At 43.4% G+C, this 27,801-nt stretch overlaps 1 protein-coding gene across 1 annotated transcript in view; it reads right to left on the bottom strand.

Annotated features, from left to right (window-relative positions):
• Positions 1-1,257: 1,257 nt before the first annotated feature.
• The window catches only part of LOC124799100 (cytochrome P450 6k1-like), a 77,206-nt gene continuing 50,662 nt past the window's right edge, over positions 1,258-27,801 (bottom strand). Inside the window, exons 6-8 of the mRNA XM_047262638.1 lie at positions 23,816-24,035; positions 19,400-19,651; positions 1,258-1,424 (exon numbers count right to left, since the gene is read on the bottom strand). Of these exons, the coding sequence (XP_047118594.1) occupies positions 1,258-1,424; positions 19,400-19,651; positions 23,816-24,035 (639 nt within the window). The remainder of the gene's footprint in view (positions 1,425-19,399; positions 19,652-23,815; positions 24,036-27,801) is intronic.

Below are 27,801 nucleotides of genomic sequence, written 5' to 3'. Positions count from 1 at the left end.
GAACTTTGTCCTTAATTTTACTAGCCGTAAGAAGTTTCCAGAACCAGGATTTCCCAACATTTATTGGTCGCCTCTTAATGAAATATTATTTTCGACAGGAAAACATTCTGTGGAAAATAGCCTTAACGAAACCGATCTTTGCCTCTTTTCTTCCTAGTTAATTTGATCTTGAGCTGCCTGACCCATTGTTTTTGAGTTTTTAACTCTGTGCAAAAACTCTTTCCACGAGCGCATTTCAGTAATACGGTTGCGGGACATTTCATGGCAAGATAGAATTTTTGATAAACTTTGCCAGTCTCTTAGACCACTTCTTATGAGAAAGCCAGCACTCGTATTGAACAACTTGCAACAAAAACAATACACAGCATTTTTTTGTTCGAGAATACACAAGCCACGTTCGCCTAACTTTTTCGTCATTTGAAGGATGAACGAAGCAATTAAAAACAGTAAAAGCTATCAGAGAGGTACATGAACTATTCACGAACAATTGCCAAAAATATTTTTCATCTAGTGAATATCTTGCTGTTGACGAATAGCCTTTGGCATTTAGAGGAAACTTCCCGTTCAGGCAATATATTCCTAGCAAACTAGTAAAGTATGGGTTAAAAGTGTTTGCTCTGGTTGATGTAAAAACAGGTTACACTTTGAATTTAGAACCGTACGTCTGTAAGCAACAAGAGGGACCACGTAATGTCAGTAATTCAGCTGAAGATATTGTTCTTCGAATGGTCACTCTTTGAAACGTTAGAATATATTATACTATGTACAAATATTAAATGTATAGTATTTAGATTTAATAAAAAGTCATAAAACCAGTCATAAAGACAGTTCAAAGTGTACAAATAGACCGCTTGCTTTGTGGATGACACCAGTTATCCGCGCGAGTGACAATGTCACGAATTTTCGCGCGAGTAACGGAGGGTTAATTTACAATCACGTATTCCATGCAGAGTGATTAATGGAAGTACAGACATACTCTTAAGAGCAGTTGGCAGCGTCGCACCCAGGTATGTATGATAGACATCGTATCATCATGTGCGAAGGTAGGATTTTGTATGGATGCGCATTATTTTGAAAACAAAGAGCCGACTTATATTTCAGAGTGTCTCATGGTAAAATAGTGTATTTTGCGACAGTGTAATTTAATCTTAACGTGGTACAACAATGTAGAGCTAAAAGAGCAACTTGATAAGCGTTGAAACAGTCCGTAGCGTTAGTTTGCCATCATATCTTGGATCCATACAATGCGAACATCTTCTAGAATCTCTTCTCAAACCGTAGTTGGATGCCACCTTTAGGCATAAGTATAATGGACCTAGGGTTGTACTCGAGGTTAGTCACCGTTTTGTCCGTGGTCCGCACATTGTGCCTCGACAACAGGTAAGCGAGTCCCACCTTGACTTGCAACAGACCGAGTCTCATACCTGAAATAGAAAGACAAGAAACGTAAGGAGCCTGTGCATTAGGCAAGGCAAGAGAGTGATTGAAAAATCTCTGTTACTGAAAACTGAAAAAAAGATAACGAGAGAGTTTTTTGTTCCATTGCACCTCTGTGTTCATGATACGTGCCACTGGGTATTTACAAATGTTTAGAAAGACAGTTGGACATATATCAAACATTTGAAAGTAAAACTGATGAAATGAAAACAACTAAGTCAATGACATCAATAATAATAAAAAAATTCAAAGTATACATTTACTTCATTTTAAAAGGCTTCGTAATTTCTCAAAGAATGGGGAAGTTGAAGCTTGTGCTTTTCCTATCTGTCGTATAGGAATGCAGCAGTCTAACATTCTCGACAAACAGGTGGTATTTCTAGGGGTGAATACCTTGTCGTTTTCAAGGTAAGAATCCAACGAGAGATCGCCGTTTACTGCACATGTGCTGTGAAAACGATGCAGTGTTCAGGTACCGAAATACTGGCAGTCTCGAAAACGTTATATGACTGCAGTTACCTAAGTTACCTGAATAAGGAAGAAAATGTAGGCCTTGGTCATCATCGGAAACTGCAGCCTATGGAATAAAAGTTTGACGAATACAGGCTGTTTTGCAGAGAACAATAAATATATTACAAAGTGGTTCTACAGACAAATTCGAATGAAACATGCGTCCAGCTTTTACTCGTAGCAGGGATACAACTGTCAGAACACAACTCAGACAAATACGCACAGAAGGCACTAGGCCATTAGAGGCAAGTGACGTAGTTCAAAACTGATATTTTTAACCCATCTGAAACTTCAGTGCACTTTCTAATCCTCTCGACAACACCACGTGTTGTTTTTCTGAGTTCGTCTTGGCGTTTATTTACAAAGGGAGCACTACTCATGATCCGTACAATTAGTTCGTCTAATGTGTTTACTTTGTATCCTCAGACTTCGCATTCCAACTATTCTCATAGGCATGAAGTGCTGGAATATTGTTGGTCAAGGAACTTGATCATTTCTATCGATCTACGGTTACGCAAGAGGCCCAGTTAGCTGATTGTCTCTCATGATACAACAAACACTTACCGAGAAGCGTTGTTGAAAATGTCTGGGCGACGGCATGTGAGCTTTAGTCGCATCACCGATGTTGATAGCATCACGAGTAAAAATGGCTTCAGCAGCAAACAATATAAATGGCAGTACTCGGATATCTTGAATTAGCCAACAACAAAATTCCAATCGTCTACCTTCATCTCTTTCACCGAGAGGTGGAATCTGCTACAAATGATAAGGACAGAGGCCGTGCATACGCAGTGTCCGCCATATGTTTGTACGTGGAACACCGCTGTGTATAGAAATTCTGCGTAGGCTTGTTGAAAGATTACGTTCCACCAGCTGAATAATTAATGAAATGTATTGGCAGTTGCGAATATGGACAACCATCAGCTTTATAACAGAATGAAGACAATGAAAATTTGTATCAGATCGACACTCAAACCCGGATTTCTCGCTCATCGCAAGCGGTCGCCTGTCCGATTACGACTCACGGCCAGACCCAATGCCTAAATACAACATCAGCTTACATCACATTTGTAAATACGTGCAGCATTAATTGGACAACAAATCATACTCACAAAACAATTCAAAAATTCAGTTGTGTAAGCTCAAGCATAACTTCACGTCAGCTTAAAAATTAAAATTAAAATCTTAAAAGAAACCCGCTGCAACTTGAATATCGACCCACGAAATGAAAACTTATCTCTGTAGCCAGTTGTATCTCAGTAAGCAATTCAACTAGACACATGTCACATGGAATATTGTATTCGAATTAGTCTGCTACCAGCTCGGAAAATGTTGAGAGTACCTCCTGAAACTCCATGTACAGCAGATCGTGGTGGTTATAGTAAGTAAACAATATAATTTCATGTTTTCCTTATATTCTATAAATTTTAATAAGTTACAGTTAACGTAAAACTGACAGCAGACTTTTCGATTTATTTCAGTGTTCCATAATTCTCATAATATCGGTACCTGTACCTTAAGTACAAATTATCATACGTAATAAACATTATATTCTTACTTTTCATATTACTAATTTACAATTCACTAACCATCATCATCATTAGCAGCAGCATCAAACTGACACACAGTGCGGCATACTGGTTCACTCTGGACTACTTCAAGCCTTACAGTCTTCACTCACAGGCCTCTACACATCTGTATCAATGCAGTCTGCCCACCTTACGTCAGGCCGCGATCCCTTCTTCTCACATGTCCTGGAACCCATCTAAAGCGTCCGTGGCCCATTTGCCAGCCGGCAGCCGTATTACTAGCACTGTTACTACCTATCGCTGACCGTTTTCTTCATTTTACTGTCTCCAAGTAATCTGAAACAGGAATCGCTCCGTTGCTAGCTGAGAATCACTCGATTTTCTAATGGTTTCCCAAGATAAACTGGAAGTTTAATTTTGAAAATTTTATTTAATTTACAGGAAGCTCCTCCCTCGGATCAGTTTTTACACTTCAGCTCTTTCTTGGCTGTGCATCCAGCCATCTTCCTCAACATCGATAGATACACTAACACAAAAGCTGCATTGTTAAGTTGCACCATCTTCTTTCCGATATGCCGGTTACGCGTCATTTATCTTTTATTATAACTGATTTTACGAACACTTTTAAATTTATTTGATTGAGATTTTTCAATAATTAATGCACTAGAAACAAACATCGCAATTTCATTAGAAAAATTACGGTGGGTCAGTTACGTTCCATTTATCCAAACACCTTATTTTCCAGTTTAAGCATGAGAAAACTTACTCTAGCGCTGTATCCTAGGAATATTTCGCGGCGACTTGACCGACTAAACCCTTCTCGGTTTACAAGCGGCGTCATTTCGAAACGACTGGCTCGTAAACCGAGAAGAGCAGATTTACTCTAGCGCTGCTGATAATTTTGGTGATATTGCATCTCCCTGTTAGCTACTCCCTTAGTTTTGAACTTCCCATCATTCTACTGAAGTCTAATAGAAATTGTTGCCTTAATGCACATACCCTTCAACAAGATAACATACCTAATGTCCAAAATTATAGCAACAAACGGAAATTTTGCAAGGTTGCGTTTATTTTTCCGCAAGACAGGTGATAGTAAAATAAAAACAACGTAAAGAATACAGAACGTAATCAACTGCAACATACTAACTGTAGACAAAAATGTTCTTCTTTTTTTGTTTTTCAACTTACACATTCTGACAACTGGTTAATTTGCTCAGTATGGCGTGTGACCATCTGTGGCACCAGTAAAGGCTTGACAACGACGGGACATGTTGTGAATGATGTCATCGATCCTATGTTGAGGCAATAATGCCCATTCTTCCCGCATAGCTGCTCACAAGTGTTGGAGAGTGGTTGGTGGATGCTGATGTGATGCAAACCGTATCCCTAGTGCATCCCAGGCATGCTCTGTGGGATTCAAATCGGGAGAGCGAGCAGGCCACACTATGCGTGCAATATCTTCCGTTTTATGAGGTCGAGCATTACCTGCATCAGTAAGAAGTCTGAACGCACAGCATCTTGGAACACCTGGTCATGAAATCCCAAGATCTCCTCATGGTAGCTGCATCAGTTAAATCTTGCCAATTCACCCGTAAAATTTCATGAAGAGGTGTTGGAGTGGTCAACAATGTCTACAATGTAATAGCAAATACTGCCTTGATTTATTTTCCTCTGCTAGTCACCTCAGTAGGAATTACTCACGCAACAGGTTAGCCGTCGGTACGAACTGCCTCTTTGTGAAAACATTACTGATGCGTGACATTTTTTAATGATTCAGATGTTTCAAATTCGCTTGTGTCACTCCGGATATCAGCACTATGCAGCGCTATGCTGTCTTGTCACAGCCGATTGCGCTCTAGGCATCTACATCTTCTACATCTGTACAAACGGCTGTCTTAAGCTATTCGTCGTGCGTCAAAAACGAAAAGCGTCAAATCTGAAAAAATACTTGCTGTGTTTCTTAGCAGCAAAAATGTTGACAGGGAATTTGTTCATTGTATTCTAAATTCCATGGTGGTTTTCGACATGTCGGATTGGAATATTTCCTTGTGTGTTTCTTTAATGTGTTAAGTCTTCCCCGTCTTGAAAACGGAAATTTATGTTAGTTGGCGATAGTTTCTACTTCAACGTATGCCTGTTTTAAGACAATACTTCTTCTTACTTTGATTACACTTACTGATTACTGATGTAGGTCAAGCACATGTAGGTCTAGCACATGGATTATCAAATACGATGTATCCACGATTTTCTGGATCGCAACGTTTTTAAGTTTGACCGGAATATTTGTTCATAATTACATGACTCTTGCGTTCGTTGTAACATTTTTTCACTTTTGTTTAAACCTTTATTTCCTGGAGTAATTTTTGTGATTTCAGGAAGAGACTGCACCGCACTTAAAATGAACGCTGTCATTTCAAAACCGAATAAAAAATATATTAAATTTATATTACGTAGCGGCATAGAAGCTAAAGTCTGAAAAGTTTTTCAGCGTAGAAGAGATTCCCCTAAATATCAGAGATACGTTGCCACTGTCATGAGGGCGAAAGAGGTCTGGTACACGTGACTACGCCGCAGTCTCTGATTCAGTTCTACATCTTTCTACACTGTCTGATCAAGCGCATCCGGATACTCCTATATAATGCCGAACTGACCACAAGATGTCACGAAAGGTGGACCCACAAGTATAAAAGGAGGGGAGTGCTGTGTTGTCAGTAGAGAAGCAGTAAAAGTTGAATGGTTCGGTCAGGAGAGTTCAGTGACTCCCAATGTGGACTAATCATTGGATGTCATCTGAGTAAAAAACCCATCTGGGATATTTCAGCCCGCCTAAAGCTGCTCATACTACCACAATTGGTGGTATGAGTGTGAAGTGAAAATGCGAAGGAATAGACGCAGCTAAACCAATACCAAGCAGACCTCATATACTGACGGACAAGAACCATCGAACATTGCCGCGGTTGGTAGTAAAAAAATCGCATGAAATCAGAGGAAGGAATCACTTGTAAGTTCCGAAGTGCTACCAGCAGTCCAGCTAGCACAGTGGCTATGAGTAGGGAGTTACAATGAATGTGTACAATGCTCAAGCAACCCCTCATACATGGCACATTTCTGTTAGTAAGTGATAACTGGTGCTTGAGGTGGTCAATAACTGGAAACGAGTGATTTGGAGAGATGGATCACGCTATACTCTGTGGCAATCCGATGGAAGGATTTGGTCTGGCGAATGCGTGGAGAGGGTTTCATGTCCTTATGTGTAGTTCCATCAGTGAAGTATGGAGGACTTGGTGTTACACTGTGGGAGGACTTGGTGTTACACTGTGAGGGTGTTTTCGTGGTAGGAGTGTAGTCCCCTAATTGTGTTTGAACAAACAAAACACCGTCCGAAGATACAATGAAGGCGGAAGGGTACCGACCGGCCGCCGTGTCATCCTCACCCGTGAGGCGTCACTGGAGGGGCATGTAGTCAGCACACTGCTCTCCCGGCCGTTGTCAGTTTTCCTGACCGGTTTCGCTAATTCTCAATCAAGTGGTTGCTCAACTGGTCTCACACGGGCTGATTGCACCCCGCGTTCCAACGGCACTCGGCAGACCCAGAGGGTGCTCCATCCAAGGGCTAGCCAAGACTGGCAGTGCTTAACATCGGTGACCCTACTGGAACCGGTGATACCACTGCGGCAAGGCCTCTTGCGTTAATTGTGCTTCAGGAAAAGCTAAATGTAGATGGATATGAACAAATATACAGCATTTTGTACCACGTATAGTAGAGGAACAGTTGTGAGTCGATGACTGTATGAACATGACGCTGTCAGAAAGCAACAATTCTGACACAGACAGGCCTGCCTAGAGGCCCAAGCTGGATCAAATGGAACACGTTTGGGATGATCTGGAAAGATGACTTCCCTCTAGCGCCCAGTGTCCAAGATCACTAGATTCAGCTCTTGAGGAAAAATGGGCTGCCATTCCTCTACAGACATTCAGACGCCTTATTGTAAGTGTACCCAATAGGGCTCAACCCGAAGGGTAGGTACTCTCCGTATTAATGCTTCCTAATAAGTGTCTTGATATTTTTGGCCAGGTGGAGTAAATTCTCCGAAAGTCACCGAACAGTGCTTGGCACAGAGTAATTCGAGCCAACATTATCGGTTTTATTTCTATTCTTTTGATGTATTCAGCGAGGGAATATTGACTATATATATACTACTGTGCGTACAATAAACTCTGTTACCTTATTCTGAAGATCCATATACGAGGCGCCTTGCCACGGTTCGTGCGGCTCCCTCCTTCGGAGGTTCGAGTCCTCCCTGGGGAATGCGTGTGTGGGTTGTGCTTAGCGAAAGTTAGTGTAAGTTACATTAAGTAGTGTATAAGCCTAGTGATCGGTGGCCTCAGCAGTTTGGTCCCATACGAACTTAACAGAAATTTCCAAATTTCCATACGCGATATGTATGATGGTAGCAGCATGATGAGCCGTAGTTGTGTCCGGCTCTTCGAAAAGCGCACCAGGCGGAGTGCTTGCGCTTCGCGTCTGGTGTTTGCGGTGGCGCTTTCGGTTTGGCGTGCTGTTTATACCGCTACCGCCCTCTGGTGGGAGGTGCAGCAAGTGTACGGTCGCGTGACGATCGAAGAGTACGTGCTGGGCGGTGACCGAGAGAGGTGGTGGCGCGAGCGGGGCCCTGCTGTTGGGGTTCGTCAGCTGCTTTGGCCGATCTCTTGCTGTCAGGGGCGAAGTCTGCCTTACCCGCATGTACGTGGCTTATGAAGCTTACAAGCCGTGGTGCAGGAGATCAGCGCATGGGACCGTATGTCTTCTTATCGGCCGTTGAAACCACTGGCAGCGGTTAGCTCTGACGAGCATTTGGAAGTGCGACGTGTGAGTGTGAGAAGTTGAGTACTGTTTTTATGTAACAGAGTTAGTTGTGTGTGTATATATATATATATATATTTATAGTTATATTTATATAAATATAAGAGTAGGGTTTCAAGGGTCCAGTGAAGGGTATGAGTTTCTTCACCAGTGGTTTTGTTGGGGTCATCCCATCCGCGGGAATGTGGTAACTGCTTCTTCGTCGGGCCGTTTTCATTCACACCTCGATTGGGTGATTTAGGGTCAGTGCCGCGGGTTTCTATGGTCCAGAGTCTGTGCAGGCACCGCCCTTGCTACATCTTCTGGTTTTGAGTAACTCGGGGAGGTGGCAGCTTGTAATGGAAGTTTTGGGGCTGATCTACTGTGGCCCTGTAGACCACCAGTAACTATTACGCCTGTTGTGACTTGGTCCCCTTTACGCGTGTCACTCCCTCACCGAGCTAAGGATTTTTTTTATTTTTTTATTTATTTTTTTATTTTATTTTATTTTATTTTTTTTTTTTTGGGAGCTGCTTTTAATGTGAAGACTTGTGTGCCGGCTTATTCACATTTATCTTGTAACAAATGTAAGTTATGTAACTTGCGAGAGACAACTATTTTTGCTTAGTACAAGCTAGCTACTTAAAGTTCTTTTTTTGAAATTGTTCCCTTATTGATATGACAAGTTTAAAATCCTCTTATTGTTAACGTCAAACCTTGCAATATCCTTTACACAGAGCTATTTTTACAAGATTTTTTAAACTGTTGTCTTTATATATATTAGTGTTGTGTCAAGTTAAAATCTCATTATTGGCAAGTTGTTAATGTCATACCTGGTAATCTCCTTTTCATAATGAAAATTGTCAAGCTATTTGAAATTGTTTTGAAAATAATTTTTGAGGAACTGCCACACTTAAAAATTTATTACTGAGAAAGCATTTTAAAATAAAAGATAACCTTATCAATGTGTATTTTTTCACCAGCACCTCCTGACCCCTACTTCCACGATAACGTTTTTGGAATAACGTGTGTACTTAAGTTGTTGTTGTGAATCGCCCTAACTGACGGGTCACATAATGCTCAAATAAATTTCTTTGAATACAGCTTCCTTAAATTTGTCTAATAGGCTTCCCAGTCATCTTCCTTCCAGGGATTCTAATTTCAGTCGCCCGTACATTTCTAGTTACTTGATAAGGCCTCCAAACACTAAAAAATACTCTACAACTGGTCGCGGTAGCACGATGTATGTGATTTCCTTTAGAGATGTGCTACATTTCCCCATAAACCTTCCGACAATTCTACATGTACAGCTACATGACTACTCTGCAGACCACACTTAAGCGCCTGGCGGAGGGTTCTTCCAACGGCCTTCAGACTATTTCTCCTCTGTTCCACACTCTAACAGCGCAGCTGTAAAAATGAACACTTAAATCTTTCGATACGAGCTCTGACTTCTCTTATTTTATTACGATGATCATTTCTCTCTGCCGGCCGCTGTGGCCGAGCGGTTCTCGGCGCTTCAGTCTACGATCGCAGGTTCTAATCCTGCCTCGGGAATGGAGTGTGTGATGTTAGGTTTAAGTAGTTCCAAGTTATAGGGGACTGATGACTTCAGATGTTAAGTCCCATAGTGCTCAGAGCCATTTCAACCATTTTGAACCATTTCTCTCTCTCTCAACTGGCGAGAATAAAAGATTTTTGCATTTAGAGTAGAGAATTCCCCCATTTTGCTATAATAGGAAACGAACTGTCCTTTTTTGGGACTTTTTCAATGTCGTCTTGAAACGTGGTAATGTGGTATGCACCAATGAACACGCTTCAGATGAGCAATAGTCTTAAGCCTTTTTAATAAACCGAGCTCTGATTAGAATGCAGCAAGATGGCAGACGGACGGACGGAGTGAGCTGAGGTAGCGTGTCGAAGGGTTACGATAAGAGCCGAGTCGGGCGCGGTAGACCAGCACGGTGAGTTGCGAGAACGTGAAGGCAGAAGGACACAGAAAAGCCAGGGGTAGGCCTAGGTTAGAAATACGACGCAGCATCCACAGGCGGGCTACCCATGGGGATGGAGAAGGTCGACGGGTCTGACTAGACGCTACCGAGGTAAAATGTATCTGTTTTAAGGGCAGAGATGGTGGCGGACGTCACAAACGGTTTAGTGGGGGAGAAGGAGCGCATAGCTCGCCATTGTTGGGGACTAGCGGTTAGACGGGGGAGCAGAACGGATGGCCGGCGGTTGCGCTCCCGCAGGATTACCAACTAAGCTTTGCTCTGTGGCTTAAACTGCTTAAGACCGTGACAAAGTAATGTTCGCGTAGTGGTGAAGTTATGTTGACCGTGAAGGAACGTTTATCGTAATATGTTACAATTACTGAGGTATATACGCCAATAGTTAACTGAGCAGAGCTTAGTGCATGCAACAACACGACAGTCATTGAACACGGTAAGTTAACTGCTGTGCTCTCTCCTGCTGTAGCAGATTCTGGTTTTGTTTTCTGATAATGATCATTATGTCCAATTGGTTATGATGATGCTTATTTTTATGAGGGGTATCAAGTGTTAGTAAAGACTGAGTTCCGTGGCATCCAGTAATACAAGATCCTGGCGTTGTGCAGTAAAAGACCCACGTGGCAGCTGAGTGATTTGTATTGATGCGATCACAATTGGGATTAGCCTGATTGAGATGACAACAAAATGCAATCGATATCTGACAGTGGTGTAAAACCCACTTAGAGAGGCATATCCGCCTGACCGCTATCTGGCTGGATTCTGGTGTGAAAACTATGATTTTGCAACTCGTTTGTAATAAAGTGTATCAGAGCATTTTGAGGCCAATATAATTGCTTTTATCAGAGGTGCGTTGCATTATTTAGTCGCACTGGAATTCCTCTCCAAATCCTTAGTTCTACATATTTACGAAGTCCAGAATCCACAGGGGGCCGAGTAACGTACGAGCGGCTGAACTGCAGGCAATCCCCCCTGCGGGTACGGGGATTAGAATAGGCCCGCGGTATTCCTGCCTGTCGTAAGAGGCGACTAAAAGGAGTCCCTCCCCCTCACGGGGGTAGTTCGCGCCTGCGTCCGGAGACGGACGGTTCCACGACCTATCATCGTGGTCCTTTTGGTTTTTTCACTTCTCGTTTCTTCCTTCCTTTTGTTGGTTCCTTTCTTTGCTCTTCTCCACCTCACTGTCTTCCTTACTCTTTCCCTTGCCTTCTCCTTGCCTTCTCATTGCCTTTTTCTCCTTGCCTTCTCATTGCCTTCTTCTCCTTGCCTTCTCATTGCCTTTTTCTCCTTGCCTTCTCATTGCCTTCTTCTCCTTGCCTTCTCATTGCCTTCTTCTCCTTGCCTTCTCATTGCCTTCTTCCCCTTGCTTTCTCATTGCCTTCTTCCCCTTGCTTTCTCATTGCCTTCTTCCCCTTGCTTTCTCATTGCCTTCTTCTCCTTGCCTTCTCTGGTCTCCGCCTCGGCGTTTGAGACAGCCTGTCCTCTTTCTCCCTCTCTCTCTTCTTTTTCCTCTTCTTCCTTCCTCCCTGTGCGTGCCTGAAGGCCGACCCACGCGTTCTCACGCGTAGCCGGTGACGGGGTAACGCGTAATTCCCCGCCCTGGGTAGACATGTAAGGCACGCGCGTACCCCCTGGTAAAGGCCAGGCCCGGGGAGGGGTGATTGCCTGAGCTGATACCTTCTGACCATGCCGATTGGTCCCTCCGTCTGTTTCTCGGGAGGTGTGACCTGAGGTGTAAACATTCACCTAAGGCGGGAGCGCCCTCTGAGAGGGTCCCCACAAGGAAGGAGCGCGCCATCGGAGACGCTGGCAATCATGGGGGATTCCTCCGCAATGGATTCTACTCCATCTCTTTCGACTTCGACCCAAAAACGGAAACGTGACCAGCCAACAGTGACAAAAGTACTACCGCCTGCCCCACAGTTCCTCGTAGTTTCTCGAACTGAGGACGGAAAGGATTTTTCCTTTGTCAACCCTTTCGTTATTCAGAAGGGCGTAGATGCCATAGCCGGATCTGTCAAATCCTGTACCAGGTTGCGTAACGGCACCTTATTACTAGAAACTGAGAGTGCCTTTCAGGCACAAAAACTGCTTCAGGCCACCCTCCTGTACACGTTCCCTGTCCGGGTGGAGGCCCACCGAACTTTGAATTCGTCTCGTGGTGTGGTCTATACTGGCTCCCTCGACGGATTGACTGACGAGGAGCTTCAATCATTCCTCGCTGAGCAGGGCGTGACGGCTGTCCATAGGGTCATGAAAAAGGTCAACAATGACCTTGTACCGACCCGGACAATTTTCTTGACCTTCGATAGTGTTAAGCTGCCATCGCGCATCAAGGCGGGCTACGAGGTTATTTCTGTTCGCCCCTATATCCCGACACCTACGCGCTGCTACCAGTGTCAGCGTTTCAATCACACTCGACAGTCTTGTTCCAATGCGGCTAAATGTGTCACCTGTGGCAGGGATGCCCATGAGGATGAATGTCCACCTCCGTCTCCTCATTGTGTGAACTGTCAGGGTGACCATGCCGCATCCTCCCGCGACTGTCCTGTCTATAAGGAAGAACGCTGTATCCAGGAAATTCGGGTCAAAGAGAAAGTGTCCACCTCGGCTGCTCGCAAGCTATTGGCTAGTAGGAAGCCCACGCTGCTCCCAGCGGGGAAATACAGTACTGTCCTCGCCTCTCCTCGGACTACCCGGGAGGTAGCAACCCAGACATGCGATCTGACCTTCAGCACCACGGTCGTCCGTTCGGCCAGTGCTAAGATCGCGCGGTCGACGTCTCCTCTTCCTCCCATCACCCCACAGACACGAGCACCTTCCTCAGCTTCTGCTAAGACGAAGACACCGAAGTCAGATGCACGGTCCTTCAAGAAGGAACCATCCCGTGCAGACTTCCTCCGTACCTCGACCTCCCAGCCTTCGACCGGTACTTCCACTACACGTCCTTCCAAAAAGGCGCATAGGAAGCACAGTTCTCCTTCCCCGCCACGGCGCATTTCTTCTCTTGCGCCAACCAGCGGCTGCCGCCCCAGGCCGTTATCCGTTTCGCCTGGCCGCAACGCTGGTAGCCGTACATCTGGCCGTTCACTGGCGGAGGAAGCTCCCCCTCCCGGCCATCCTCCCGAGATGGCCGATGACCCTATAGACCCAATGGACGATGACTGTCCACCTACTGATAGCGGCGGCAGTGCTCGCTCGAAGCCAGGCCCTAAGCGGCCTTCGAGGTGACCACTTCTCTCATCTTTCTTTTCTTACGATGGCACTTATTCACTGGAATATTCGCAGCATTCGCTCCAACCGAGAGGACTTGAAGTTGCTGCTCCGCTTGCACCGTCCGCTTGTCGTAGCCCTCCAGGAAACGAAGCTACGCCCATGCGATCAAATTGCCTTGGCACACTACACCTCTGTGCGTTTTGACCTACCCCCTGTGGTAGGTATCCCAGCTCATGGAGGGGTTATGTTGCTGGTCCGGGATGATATTTACTACGATCCCATCACGTTGCACACCGGCCTGCAGGCAGTTGCCATCCGCATTACTCTCCCCACTTTTACGTTTTCCTTTTGTACCGTTTACACTCCATCGTCATCTGCCGTTACCAGGGCAGACGTGATGCAACTTATTGCTCAGCTACCTGCACCATTTTTGTTAACTGGAGACTTCAATGCCCACCATCCCCTTTGGGGCTCTCCAGCATCCTGCCCGAGGGGCTCCTTGTTAGCAGACCTTTTCAACCAGCTCGATCTTGTCTGCCTCAATACTGGCGCCCCTACTTTTCTTTCGGACACATCTCACACCTATTCCCATTTAGACCTCTCTATATGTACTCCCCAACTTGCACGCCGGTTTGAGTGGTATGCACTTTCTGATACATACTCGAGCGACCACTTCCCGTGTGTTATCCATCTCCTGCAGCATACCCCCTCTCCGTGCTTCTCTAATTGGACCATCTCCAAGGCAGACTGGGGGCTCTTCTCTTCCAGGACGACCTTTCAGGATCAAACCTTTCCAAGCTGCGATCGTCAGGTCGCACACCTCACGGAAGTCATTCTCGCTGCTGCTGAATATTCCATCCCTCACCCTCCTTCTCCACGTCGCGTACCGGTCCCCTGGTGGACCGCAGCATGTAGAGACGCTTTACGTGCTCGTCGACGTGCTTTACGCACTTTTAAACGCCACCCTACAGTGGCGAATTGTATCAATTATAAACGATTACGTGCTCAGTGTCGTCGTATTATCAAAGAAAGCAAGAAAGCCAGCTGGGCTGCTTTCACAAGCACCTTCAACAGTTTTACTCCTTCTTCTGTTGTCTGGGGTAGCCTGCGCCGGCTATCTGGCACTAAGGTCCACTCCCCAGTTTCTGGCTTGAAGGTCGCGAATGACGTCCTTGTGGCCCCTGAGGCTGTCTCCAATGCCTTCGGCCGCTTTTTCGCAGAGGTTTCGAGCTCCGCTCATTACCACCCTGCCTTCCTCCCCCGCAAACAGGCAGAGGAGGCTAGGCCACCTAACTTCCGCTCCTCGAATTGTGAAAGTTATAATGCCCCATTCACCATGCGGGAACTCGAAAACGCACTTGGCCGATCACGGTCCTCCGCTCCAGGGCCTGATTCTATTCATATTCAGATGCTGAAGAACCTTTCTCCTGCGGGTAAAGGTTTTCTTCTTCGTACATACAATCGCATCTGGATTGAGGGACATGTTCCCGCATGCTGGCGCGAGTCTATTGTTGTCCCGATTCCTAAGCCGGGGAAGGACAAGCACTTGCCTTCCAGTTATCGACCTATCTCGCTTACCAGCTGTGTCTGTAAAGTGATGGAGCGAATGGTTAACTCTCGATTGGTTTGGCTGCTCGAGTCTCGACGCCTACTTACCAATGTACAATGTGGATTTCGTAGGCGCCGCTCTGCTGTTGACCATCTGGTTACCTTGTCGACCTTCATTATGAATAACTTCTTGCGGAAGCGCCCGACCGCGGCTGTGTTCTTTGATTTGGAGAAGGCTTACGACACCTGTTGGAAGGCGGGCATCCTCCGCACCATGCATACATGGGGCCTTCGCGGTCGCCTCCCTCTTTTTATTCGTTCCTTTTTAATGGATCGACAGTTCAGGGTACGTGTGGGTTCTGTCCTGTCCGACACCTTTCGCCAGGAGAATGGGGTGCCACAGGGCTCAGTTTTGAGCGTCGCTCTCTTCGCCATCGCGATCAATCCAATAATGGATTGCCTCCCAGCTGATGTATCAGGCTCCCTTTTCGTGGACGATTTTACCATCTATTGCAGCGCGCAGTGTACACGTGTCCTGGAGCGCTGTCTTCAGCGTTCTCTTGACCGTCTTTACTCCTGGAGTGTCGCCAATGGCTTCCGTTTTTCTGCCGAGAAGACGGTCTGTATTAACTTCTGGCGATACAAAGAGTTTCTCCCACCGTCCTTAAGACTCGGTCCCGTTGCTCTCCCAATCGTGGAGACAACCAAATTTTTAGGCCTTACATTTGACAGGAAACTTAGCTGGTCTCCACATGTGTCATATTTGGCCGCCCGTTGTACCCGTTCTTTAAATGTCCTCCGTGTTCTCAGTGGTCTGTCGTGGGGAGCGGATCGAACCGTCCTACTTCGTCTATATCGGTCGATCGTCCGCTCCAAGCTGGATTATGGGAGCTTCGTATACTCCTCTGCACGGCCATCCATCTTACGCCGCCTCAACTCCATACAACATCGGGGTTTACGACTTGCGATCGGAGCATTTTATACCAGTCCCGTAGAGAGTCTTCATGCTGACGCTGGCGAATTGCCACTCACCTACCGGCGCGATATACTGCTTTGTCGGTATGCCTGTCGGCTACTGTCAATGCCCGACCATCCGTCTTATCGTTCCTTTTTTGACGACTCTCTTGACCGTCAATACGGGTTGTATGTCTCTGCCCTGCTACCCCCTGGCGTTCGCTTTCGTCGCCTCCTTCAACACCTTACTTTTTCCCTCCCTGCAACCTTTCGAGTGGGCGAGAGCCGCACGCCACCTTGGCTCCAGGCTCAGGTCCGCGTTCACCTTGACCTCAGCTCGCTCCCAAAAGAGGTCACCCCCGGTTCGGTCTACCACTCCCGTTTTTTGGAACTTCGTTCGAAGTTCATCGACATGACTTTCATTTATACAGATGGCTCTAAGACCAATGACGGGGTCGGGTGTTCCTTTATTGTCGAGGCAAAAAGTTTCAAATACCGGCTCCATGGCCATTGTTCGGTCTTCACAGCTGAGCTCTTTGCCCTCTGCCAGGCTGTTCTTTACATCTGCCGCCACCGACATTCTGCTTATGTCATCTGCTCAGATTCCCTGAGCGCCATCCAGAGCCTCAGTGATCCGTACCCGGTTCACCCTTTCGTACACCGGATCCAACGCTCTCTTCAGCAGCTGGTGGACGTCGGTTCTCCAGTTAGCTTTATGTGGGTTCCGGGCCATGTCGGTATCCCTGGGAACGAAGCTGCAGATGCCGCGGCCAAGGCTGCGGTCCTCCAGCCTCGAACAGCTTCTTGTTGCGTCCCTTCGTCCGATTTTAGCAGGGTGATTTGTCGGCGCATCTTATCTCTGTGGCATGCCGATTGGGCTGCACTTACTGACAACAAGCTTCGGGCCTTAAAACCTCTTCCCGTGGCTTGGACGTCCTCCTCACGCCCTTCTCGGCGGGAGGAGGTCGTTTTAGCCCGGTTAAGAATTGGACACTGCCGGTTCAGCCATCGCCATCTGCTGACGGCTGCGCCGGCGCCGTTCTGCCCATGTGGGCACTTGCTGACGGTTAGACACATTTTAATGTCCTGTCCAGATCTTAACACACTGCGCCTCGATCTTAACCTGCCAAATACTTTCGATGCCATTTTAGCGGATGACCCACGAGCAGCTGCTCGTGTTCTTCGTTTTATCAATTTGACACACCTCGCTAAGGACATTTGATGATGCTGTTTTTTTATCCTATGCCTGTCAGTCTGTCTTTTATCGTGTTTTCCCTTTTAGTTGTTGTGGTCAACTTGTGCCTCGCGGTGCATTCTTAGAGTAGTCAGGGCGCTATTGACCATTGAAGTTGTGCGCCCTAAAACCACAAAAAAAAAAAAAAAAAAAAAACTGCAGGCAATGGCTGGTAAGATTACAGGTCGAGAAAGTGCGGAGGCTGACTACGCTGCCTCTGTCCTGGTAAATCACAAAGAGGACCTGCCATACACCACTGACGACAATCTACCGCTTACCGTATCAGACAATCCAAGGGGTCCAGTACTTTATATATGTTAGGGTTTGTCATTCCGCAGAGGGCATGTTACATAGAAGTACATTGGCCTAGGGAATGTTACATAGTGTCAATCCTGTTTGGTAAGGACCCCATAACGCATAGTAGTGCTCTAGCAGAGGACGGAAAAGCATAGTTTAGGGAGACACTTTAGCAGATCTTTTATGTTTTTTAAGTGTCCTGCCAATAAAACACAGTCTTCCGTTTGCCTTTCTCACAACGTTATCGATATGATAGTTCTGATTTAAGTTGTTCGTAATTGTGATTGCTAGGTATTTAAATGAATTGGCAGCCTTTAGATTTATATGATTTATCAAGCAAATGTAATTTAACGCATTTCATTTAGTACTCATGCGGATGCCCTCACATTTTTCGTTATCCAGAGACAATTGGTACTTTTTGAATTATACAAACATCGTGTCCGAGTGATTTAGCAACTGGTTTTGATCTTACGATGAAATTACTAGGCGGTAAATCACAGCATCAACTGCAGAAGACAATATACGAGACAAACTCAGGTTGTCTTCTAAATTGTTTACGTAGATTAGAAACTGCAGGGGGCTTATGACGCTTTCTTGGCGAACGCCAAATAACACTTCTATTTTACTCGATGACTTTCTGTGTAATGCTATGTACTACGAACTTTCTAACAGGAAACCACAAATCCACAGATGAAACGATAGTCCACATGCACGCAATTTGATTAGAATTGTCTTTTAAGGAACGGCGTCAAAAGTCTTCTGGGAATTTAGAAATATGGAATCAATTGGAGATCCCTAAATCTTCCATTCACCTTCCGTAACACCGGTTTTACGTGATCGAACCATTTCATGTTGCTCCTTAGTGTTCCGCAATAACCATTGCTGTAATCCCAGCATTTTCTAGAGCTACTACTACAAGAAAATATGAAACTAAAGTCAGATATGTACATTGGGCACAAAATTGGAGGATGGATAAGCATAAAGAGAGAAAGATAGAGGTTTTTGAAAATGAAATTCTGAGGAAAATATTTGAACCAATTTGTGAGGGAGGAGGATGCTGAAGGAAAAAGAACAGGGGGATATTTAATGAACCAGGTGTTGTTGCAGAGGGCAAGACAAGGAGACTGAGAATGGCCAGCCATATCTATAGAGGAGACGAATAGTCAAGATTGAGGGGAATGTCAGAGAAGAAACCCAAAGGACGAAGATATTCAGGCAGACCGAATATAAAATGGAGAGACCTGGTGGCCAAGGATTGCCAGATATTTGCAGCAAGGAAAAATATGCCAATAATAGGAAGAGCGTACCTGAAGAGGCCAAACATCGACTACTCTTTGTGGAGTCACTGGAGTAAGAGAGAGAGTCTTAGAATGACCCATGAGTACTCATGGCATTTGAGGTGTTCAAGACGTTCACCATTGCTCGTGTGGTGGGTTACGATAGGGTCGTTTCTCTACATTACATGCGTTATCTTACACCTATCCACATTTAAAGAGTGCTGGCATTCACTACAGCAAACTGAAATTTCGTCCAAATCATTCTGCATTCCTCGCTCATTGAGACAATAGTCACACTTTGTTTAATGTTGGTTTACTATAAAGGATATGTAAACCGACTGCTGGTAATAGAGTTGTACTTCAGCTTGACGCCAAGAATTATTCCGAAAGCTCTCTGTGCGTACGAGATAAAAACTCAGGAATTATTGTACGAGCTACTTTTACGAAAAATGCAACTACATTTTAGAACTCACAATTTGAAGATTTTTACTCTTCTTCACATCGAGACACAAATTGGAACTAAAAAGGCGTGGGGCGAGACTACTTACCTATACAGATGCGGGGGCCCTCCCCGAACGGCAGGTAAACATAGGGGTGCCTCTTGGCTTTCTCCTCCTCCGAGAACCTCTCAGGGTCGAAGCGCTCGGGATCCGGGAAGTACTTGGGGTCGTGCTGGAGGCCCAGCACGGAAATGGCGACCGCCGTTCCTTTCTCCAGGACTAGATCGCTGCCAGGAATCCTGTACTCTTTGTTACACTCCCTGTTCAGGATGGGCAGGGGCGGGTACTTCCGCAGTGTCTCTAAAAAACATCACACAAACGCTGGTTTATGTATACATTAATCTACCAGACTAGCTTAAAACACGATCCTTTAGAATAGTGAAGAAACCAATCCATAGTTCGCAGAGGTTATAACGTAGCAGGGGATAATATGGAGCTCTTTCAAGTAGTTTGTAATTTAAATTTAAAGCACAGCAGCAGAAATATGTCAGGCTGGTGTACTCCAATCAAAACGTTTCATAGTAGAATTAAGTTATAAAGATGTTTAGAACCACTGCAAAGTAAGTCGTTATTTTATTATGAAGACACTATTCAGTTTCGATCTTTGTAGTGCCAGACAATTATTTGTATGTTTCATATTTCATGCAGAGATGTCATTAAATGATGGAAGAGGGGTGAAGCTGTGCCAAAATATGGAGTTATTCCTAATTATGTAATCTGGCAGCATGTCATAAATTAGTACTGATTTTAATTTTCCACGTTTAAGAATAAAACTATGTATTAAATGCAGAGTGAAAATAGTATAATGCAAAATAGACAGGAAAATACTTGTTTTGTGTTTTGATGAGCGTTGTAGTTCCGTTGTATAGCGTTTTGTTTTCTTTTTAATTGCTACAAATTATAAAATTGTGGTGATAAAGCTGTGTAAAATTATCTAATGTATTTAGGTTTAAGTATTTAAACCTTATAAAAATTATGAACGAATTGTGGCTCTGTTTATGGATTATTTTGATTAATGTAGTGTCACGTGACCCGAACTGGGGATATGAGCGTGAAAAGGAGATCTTTGGTAGTTGTCCGTGTTGGTGGTAAGTTCGGAGCGGCAAAGTGCCGCGAGTGTAAGCTTGGACGCCAGTGTATGTGAAGGAACAATATGAAAGTGTGTAGGTACGCGACTATAAACCCTGTGTAAGAACTGCACCGAATGTTATTCATACAGATCGATTTATTTGTGAACTTAAAAAATGCATGGCCACAAAGTTAAGGTGTTTCTTTTTGAATAAACAAGTTTCAATCTGAACGTGTATAGTGTACCTCATTTTCGCGAGGTTGTGGTGTAGACAATTGTGTATTCAGTCCACTGCCGTTCAAGAGCTAGCGAATATATATGACTCAATAGTAGAGGTGCAAATGCAACCGTTCACTACCAACCCCCTTTGCAGATGAGCCACGTGAAAAGTAGGCCGAGTACAGTTGCAAGGTGATCATGTTTGTAACTGCTTTTAATAAGTTTGACATTATTAATTTTAATATAACGACGGTGTGCAATTGTTATTATACCTAATTCACTTACTGTTGGATGTAATTTCATTATTTTTGTGTATAACTCCTTTGAACAACAATTCTGAAGACATGATAACTTGAAATTAACTGAAAAAGTATATACGAAATATTTACCGATATGTAACTAAATAAAATTTTTCAGCATTTGTACGAAAACGTGTTTTAACTGCAGCACAAAAAATAATTTTGTAATTGTCTTTACAGACTAATAAAGTGCAAAAACAAATCTTAGTAGTTTTCGTATTGAGAATGCATGAATTGTCTTCAATAAGTAGTGCAACACATTTTTTTGTTGGTCAATTTCGGTTGAAAGAAGGCGGAATTTGCTGTGGGTCATCGTGTTGTATTCTCCCTTCAGTCTTTACAGTTTCATGAAGGTCTGGTCAGTGGTGACGCTATACGTCCGCCAGTTGGGGAACTCAAAGGTGTGTGCGCCCTGGGTTCCTTGCCGTCTAACGGAGGACCAAAAGAGCAACGAAAGTCCATCTGTGCGGAACTGCTTGCGCGTTTCGAGGCTGATCATGACAGTTTTTTGTCGAACATATCACAGGCGATGAAATATGAGTTCATCACTTCGAACTGGAATGGGTGCAACGATCATCCCGGACGTGTGTTGTATTACCCTCAAAAATCGAAGAAACGACATTAGCTTGTTCGCCGCCAAGAAAATGCGAACGGACTTGTTCTCCTCCATGACAACGAAAGGATTCTGAGAAGTCAGCGCACCCGAGAGGAGCTCACAAAACTTCATTGGGTTGTTTTTCCTCATCCACCCTTCAGCCCTGATCTCGCACCTTCTGACTTCCATCCGGTGGCCCGAAGAAGGACGCACTCCACGGGAAGCAGTTCGTGGATGATGGGGCGGTTATTGATACAGCCAGACGTTGGCTCCGACGTTGACCAGCAGAGTGATACCATGCGGGCATACACGTAAGGTGGCGTAAAGCCGTCCCATTGAAGGGAGATGGAAAAATAGGTTTTTGTAGTCAAAAGAGTGGGAAATAATATAGTGTATTGGAATCCTGAATAAAAACAAGCCGCCTTAAAAAAATAAAATAAAAAATAAAAAAAACGGTGTGTTGCATACTACTTATTGAATGCCCCTCGTATTTGTTCCAAAATGCTGTTAAACTATGTTAAACATATTACTACGTTTCGTAAAACTTATCTTTGCACTTGGATTTTTGTAAACGTGTAAATTATTGTTTTAATTATGAACACATTCCAATAATACTTTGAAATATTGTAATTGTTTTAACTCATTCATAGGCCAGCGGCGGAGCCTGCCAAGTGAGTTGTTTGAGAGTTCTGGAAAGTTATAGACTGTTTATGCACTCATCTCATTTCAAAATCCCTTTTGATCCTAGTAAATGTGAAATGTTGTTATAATCTCGTGCTCTTCGAAGTAATAAACAGAAAACATGGCGCAGAAAGTTGTCTGATTATTATTTTATACATAAAAACCCATTTATGTAATTGATTAGGATTACTCGGAATTATCGGATGATTGCGTTACAACTGCAAAATAAAGAAAAGGAAAGTAACTGTTTAAACAACAGATCATTAGAAACGGAACACGATTTCGTAAACAATGAAGATGAGGGAAAAATGTCGGCCATGGCAGAATGACACCCAAAATAATTTATTTGGACGAAAGTGTAGCAAATTTAGTTAATTTGAAGTGTGATATTATGTATTACGATAAGTTAACGTTGTTGTTGTTGTGCTCTTCAGTCCAGAGACTGGTTTGATGCATCTCTCCATGTTACTCTATCCTGTGCAAGCTTCTTCATCTCCCAGTACGTACTGCAGCCTACATCCTTCTGAATATGTTTAGTGTATTCATCTCTCGGTCTCCCTCTACGATTTTTACCCTCCACGCTGCCCTCCAATACTAAATTGGTGATCCCTTGATGCCTCAGAACATGTCCTACCAACCAATCCCTTCTTCTAGTCAAGTTGTGCCACAAACTCCTCTTCTCCCCAATCCCATTCAGTACCTCCTCATTAGTTATGTGATCTACCCATCTAATCTTCAGCATTCTTCTGTAGCACCACATTTCGAAAGCTTCTATTCTCTTCTTGTCTAAACTATTTATCGTCTATGTTTCACTTCGATACATGGCTACACTCCATACAAATATTTTCAGAAACGACTTCCTGACACTTAAATCTATACTCGATGTTAACAAATTTCTCTTCTTCAGAAACGTTTTCCCTGCCGTTGCCAGTCTACATTTTATATCCTCTCTACTTCGACCATCATCAGTAATTTTGCTCCCCTAATAGCAAAACTCATTTACTACTTTAAGTGTCTCATTTCCTAATCTAATTCCCTCTGCATTACCCGATTTAATTCGACTACGTTCCATTATCCTCGTTTTGCTTTTGTTGATTTTCGTCTTCTATTCTCCTTTCAAGACACTGTCCATTCTGTTCAGTAGTGGATTCGAATTCGAGAGGATGACTGTTCAAATTCCTGTCCGGACATTCAGATTCATATTTTTTGTGGCTACCCAGAATCGCTTAAGGCAAAGGACGGAATGTCTCGTTTTAGAAGAAGGCAGCCGATATCGCACTCATAATTTTCCATCCCGATCCTGCATATCGTCTCTAATGATCTCTTCGTCAAACTGACGCTATATCCAATCTTATTTCTTATTTTTCAAAGGAAATACCTAATAAGGCCAATAACCAGCGAACGCCAGCTACCATGACAAACACACCAAGCATCTCCACGACGTCAACAACAAATCGCTGCTGTCAACGACGTTCGCTTCGTAATCGTTCTTTTATAACTGTCTTGTCATACTAACTAAAGCATTTAGTGAGTGTCTTGGCTAGGGGCAGAAACAAATGATGTACAGGTCTGGATTCGTAGTGAATGTTAAACTGACTTACCGCACACCACTTTATCAAGGTAGGACATTTTTGAAATGGAGTCGTAGGTGATGTCCGTTCCATATTCATTGAACACAGAGTCTATCTCCTCCTGCAGCTTGGTCTGCAACGAAGGATTGAGAGCCAGTTCGTGCAAGGCGAAGCTCATTGTCGTCGAAGAGGTTTCAAAGCCGCCTACGAAGAAAACGAATGCCTGGGCAGCCAGCTCGTTGAGTGTCAGCTCTGCGAAAAAGTAAAAACGGGTAAGAAAACAACGTAAAGCTACGTCTGTATCTATACTTAATACTCCACCTTACGGTTTGTGGCGGCGGATGCCTGTCTTACCACTATCATGTTCCCTTCTCTGATCCACTTGTGAACGACCCGTGAGAATAACGAGTGTGTAGAAACTATTTTCTCTGACCTTTTAGTCCTGATATTTAGAGGGACATATATGAGTGGAAGTAACATATTGCCTACCAGTTTTTCGAAATACGCGCTGGAAGTCTTCTCTCCGTGATACAAAACGCCTCTCTAGTAGCCGCTGCCAATGGAGTTTGCTGCGCACCTCCGTAACATTAAACAGCTCCGTGGCGAAATGCGCCGCTCTTCTTTGGATTTTCTCTGTCTCTTCTGTTAATCCTTCTTACAAGGGAACATTCCCAAGTGTCAAGAAATGATCCTGATGAAACATGTCGGGTGTGCAGGAGGTGCAAAATAACCCAAAACGTATTTTTTTTTGTTCGCGCCCAAATTCACTTTTAGCACAGTTTAACATATTATGTTTGGAAGAGATATCTTCGAAACTATGATAAATAAAAAATGTTTCCCATATGAAATTTAATATGTAATTAACGTTCTTGAAAACTGTGTAATCGAATTTTATACTAATTAGAATTTTTTTGCAAAATACTCTCCCTCCACCATTAATTACTTTTGAAACATTAAAACTTCTGTACCAACACAAATTGAAGAAAATTTCATGCTTGATACATCGATGTGTAACCAAGCTGCTTCTGACTTTTGTAAAATACGCTGTACACAATGTTGTGTCAAGGTATATTCAACATACTTCATTGAAATATCAAAGTATTCATTATTAGTCCAGTTATTTATTTTACTTATATTTGTTTTATGTTTCGTGTTGTTATTTTACATTTTACATTCAGTTTCTTGTATTTGTTTTTTTAAGTTACCGTTTCACTTTAGTGTAGTTTGTTAAGTGAAAATAATAAGTAACTCAATATTATGACACAAAATCATTTCAGTAGCGATATCTGTAAATAAACGCTTAAAACGTAACGTTTTCTTACGCCATGCACATAAAATTAACAAAATTTCTTCATATAATATACACGAAAGAGAACACAATATAAAACGGAATTCAGAAGGATTTCAAACTGTCGTAGGTGATCCTTTAAGTATTCTGATTTGTATCAGGCATATTTCATTAAATTGGTAAGCCGTGGCGGAAAGAACTGATTATGTGCTAGTGGCTACAGCTTAATTATATTGTTTCTCAAGTGGCGATTCACATCAAAACCATTCAACAGAACTAGATCTGAAAATCTTTTCACAAGGTTCTCGCAACATCGAAATCCGTATACTTACCGCGTCTGCACCTGAGCCGCCGTGTCCTTTGGGATCACAAGGTGAATAAGTTTCTTCTCCTCTGGTATAATAGTCAAAATGGTTTCTTAGTATACCTTTTGATAGTTTTAAAAGAAAGTAATGGTCAGTTTTAACCGAGAGTTCGAGAATCTCTTTTTTTTTGTCCCAGATGTCCTTGTGACAGCATTGAAATATGGCAAGCAATCCTCTGACCAGGTCAAAAGATATTTAAAACAGCTTTTCTTTCCCAGCGAGGGAGAAGAATCTGTATTATTGTTAGATTTTTAGGGCTGTCAGTGTGAAAGAACCGTACAGAGAATCGTACCTGAGGACAAGGAACTTGTTCCTCTGGTGGTCCCAAAGGACAGGACGGAACAGGTGCAGACCTTGTACATATACGGCTTTCGACGTTGGAAAAACCTTCTGAGAATATTTTCGGGTCTAGCTGCAGTCACTAGCACATAATCAGTTCTTTTCGCAACGGCTTAGCAATGTACAGAAGTATGTCTGATACGAATCAGGATATTTTGCGGGTCACCTGCGACAACTTGAAATCCTGCTGAATTTTGTTTTATATTGTGTTCTCTGTCGTGTATATAATGTGAAGAAATTTTGTTAATAAACTAATAGACTAATGATGAATGTTTAGGAATTTTAATGTGGTTTGTTGAAAATACTCTGACAGCACACCGTGTACAGCGTATTTTCCGTAAATGGCGATTCAGGAACCAGCTTTGTTACACACGAATGTCTGTAGATTGAAACCTTCTTTAATTTGTATTTTAACAAACATTTTCATTTTTCAAAATTAATTAATGGTGGTGAGGTATTTTGCAAAATTACAAATTATTACAAAATTGGATTACAAATTCTTCAAGAACGTTATTTACATATAAACTTCTACATAAGAAACATTTTTATATATCATCGTTTCGAAGATATTCTCTCCAAACCTGATATGTCAAATTACCTTTCGGGGGGCGTTTACCCCTTAAAAGTGAAACTGGTCTCAAAAAAAAAAAAATACCTATTGGTTTATTTTGCCCCTTCCTCACACCTGCCAAGTTTCATCAAGAGTGTTTTTCGACCCTTGGAAACGTTCCCTTGTTAGTAAGTGTCCCAGACTGATAAACAAAACACAGTAACCTGTTGAATAAACGTTTTGTAATCCACTTGTTTGGCGGATGAGCCAAATTTGCTTATGATCCACCTCATAAATCTCAGCCTGGAATCTGCTTCTCCTGTTGTTAGTTTTATTTGGTCATTCGACTGTAGGTCGTCCTTGACGGTTATTCCTAGGTATTTTACGGTTGTTACTATTTTTAGTGAGTCTTCACCGACAGTATACTCGAGCAGTAATGGATGACATCGTCTAGAAAACAACAAATAATATTTACATACAGCACAGCCAAGTGAATCCTCGTGTGTGGCCAAAATAGGAACAATAATTTATTTCGGTGTGAGAGAGATGTGGTTATTTGGTACTCGGAGCAAACAGAGCAAAGCATTCGATCAAAAGACTGGTTTTACGCCGCAGTAGTTTTCTGGGTGCGGCACTACTGGTGATGGTATGCAGTTGCTTTCCTTAGTCTCTGAAATGCCGTCATTCAGAAAGAATTTCATTTCTAGTTTGTTCATTACGTCCTAATCGACTAAACGAGGACTCCCTAGTACTCGATCGGCTGAACCCGAGAGAACTTAGTCGACTTCGAGCCACGAAAGTTTTGTGTCCCGCCGCTGCCAGTATTGCAGAGGCGTACAAATTCCGCTTTTAACCTACCAATGCTTGCCGGTTAGTCAATCAGGCAAGCTGCCACATATTATCACAAAGAACGGGCAGTCTGCTTTACTCACACCTAAGCCAAGCCATATCCAACCCATACAGGCTAAAGGAAACATGCCTATCCATCTTCGCTGTCAGTATAATGCTATGAGTGGGGTTTCGAACTTGATGGAAAGTCTTTTTTTACCCGAGTATGATAAGATGGGGCCCAATGAAACATATATTCATTTTGGGTCATTATCGGCCATAAAATGATGAATTTTATTTGTCCTTTTTTTAGTTTTCGGCGTATTTCGGGCTTATTTATTTATTTTGATGTGAAAGGTTTTCTCTGCAACTTCAGCCTCTTTCTGCCCGTACTCGCTATTCTCAATTCGAGCCGTCATCAGGTCACCTCTAATGCATGTTATCTGTAGCAAGCAGAACCGTCTCTGAGAGCCGACATTCTTTTGTACCTAAGAACCTGAAGATCTCTGTTACACTGCAAGTCTAGTTTCTGTAATCTTAGTGTGTTTCAGCCAAAACATGAGATTAGTTATACCAATTGCAATTGATTTATCCTGGATGTCTATTGCGGGTTCACTGAAGAACACTTCATTCTAAATCCTCCAAA

The sequence above is a fragment of the Schistocerca piceifrons genome, chromosome 5 (genome assembly GCF_021461385.2).
Source record: "Schistocerca piceifrons isolate TAMUIC-IGC-003096 chromosome 5, iqSchPice1.1, whole genome shotgun sequence".
NCBI classification, from domain to species: Eukaryota; Metazoa; Arthropoda; class Insecta; order Orthoptera; family Acrididae; genus Schistocerca; species Schistocerca piceifrons.
This window is presented reverse-complemented; position numbering and strand designations above follow the sequence as displayed.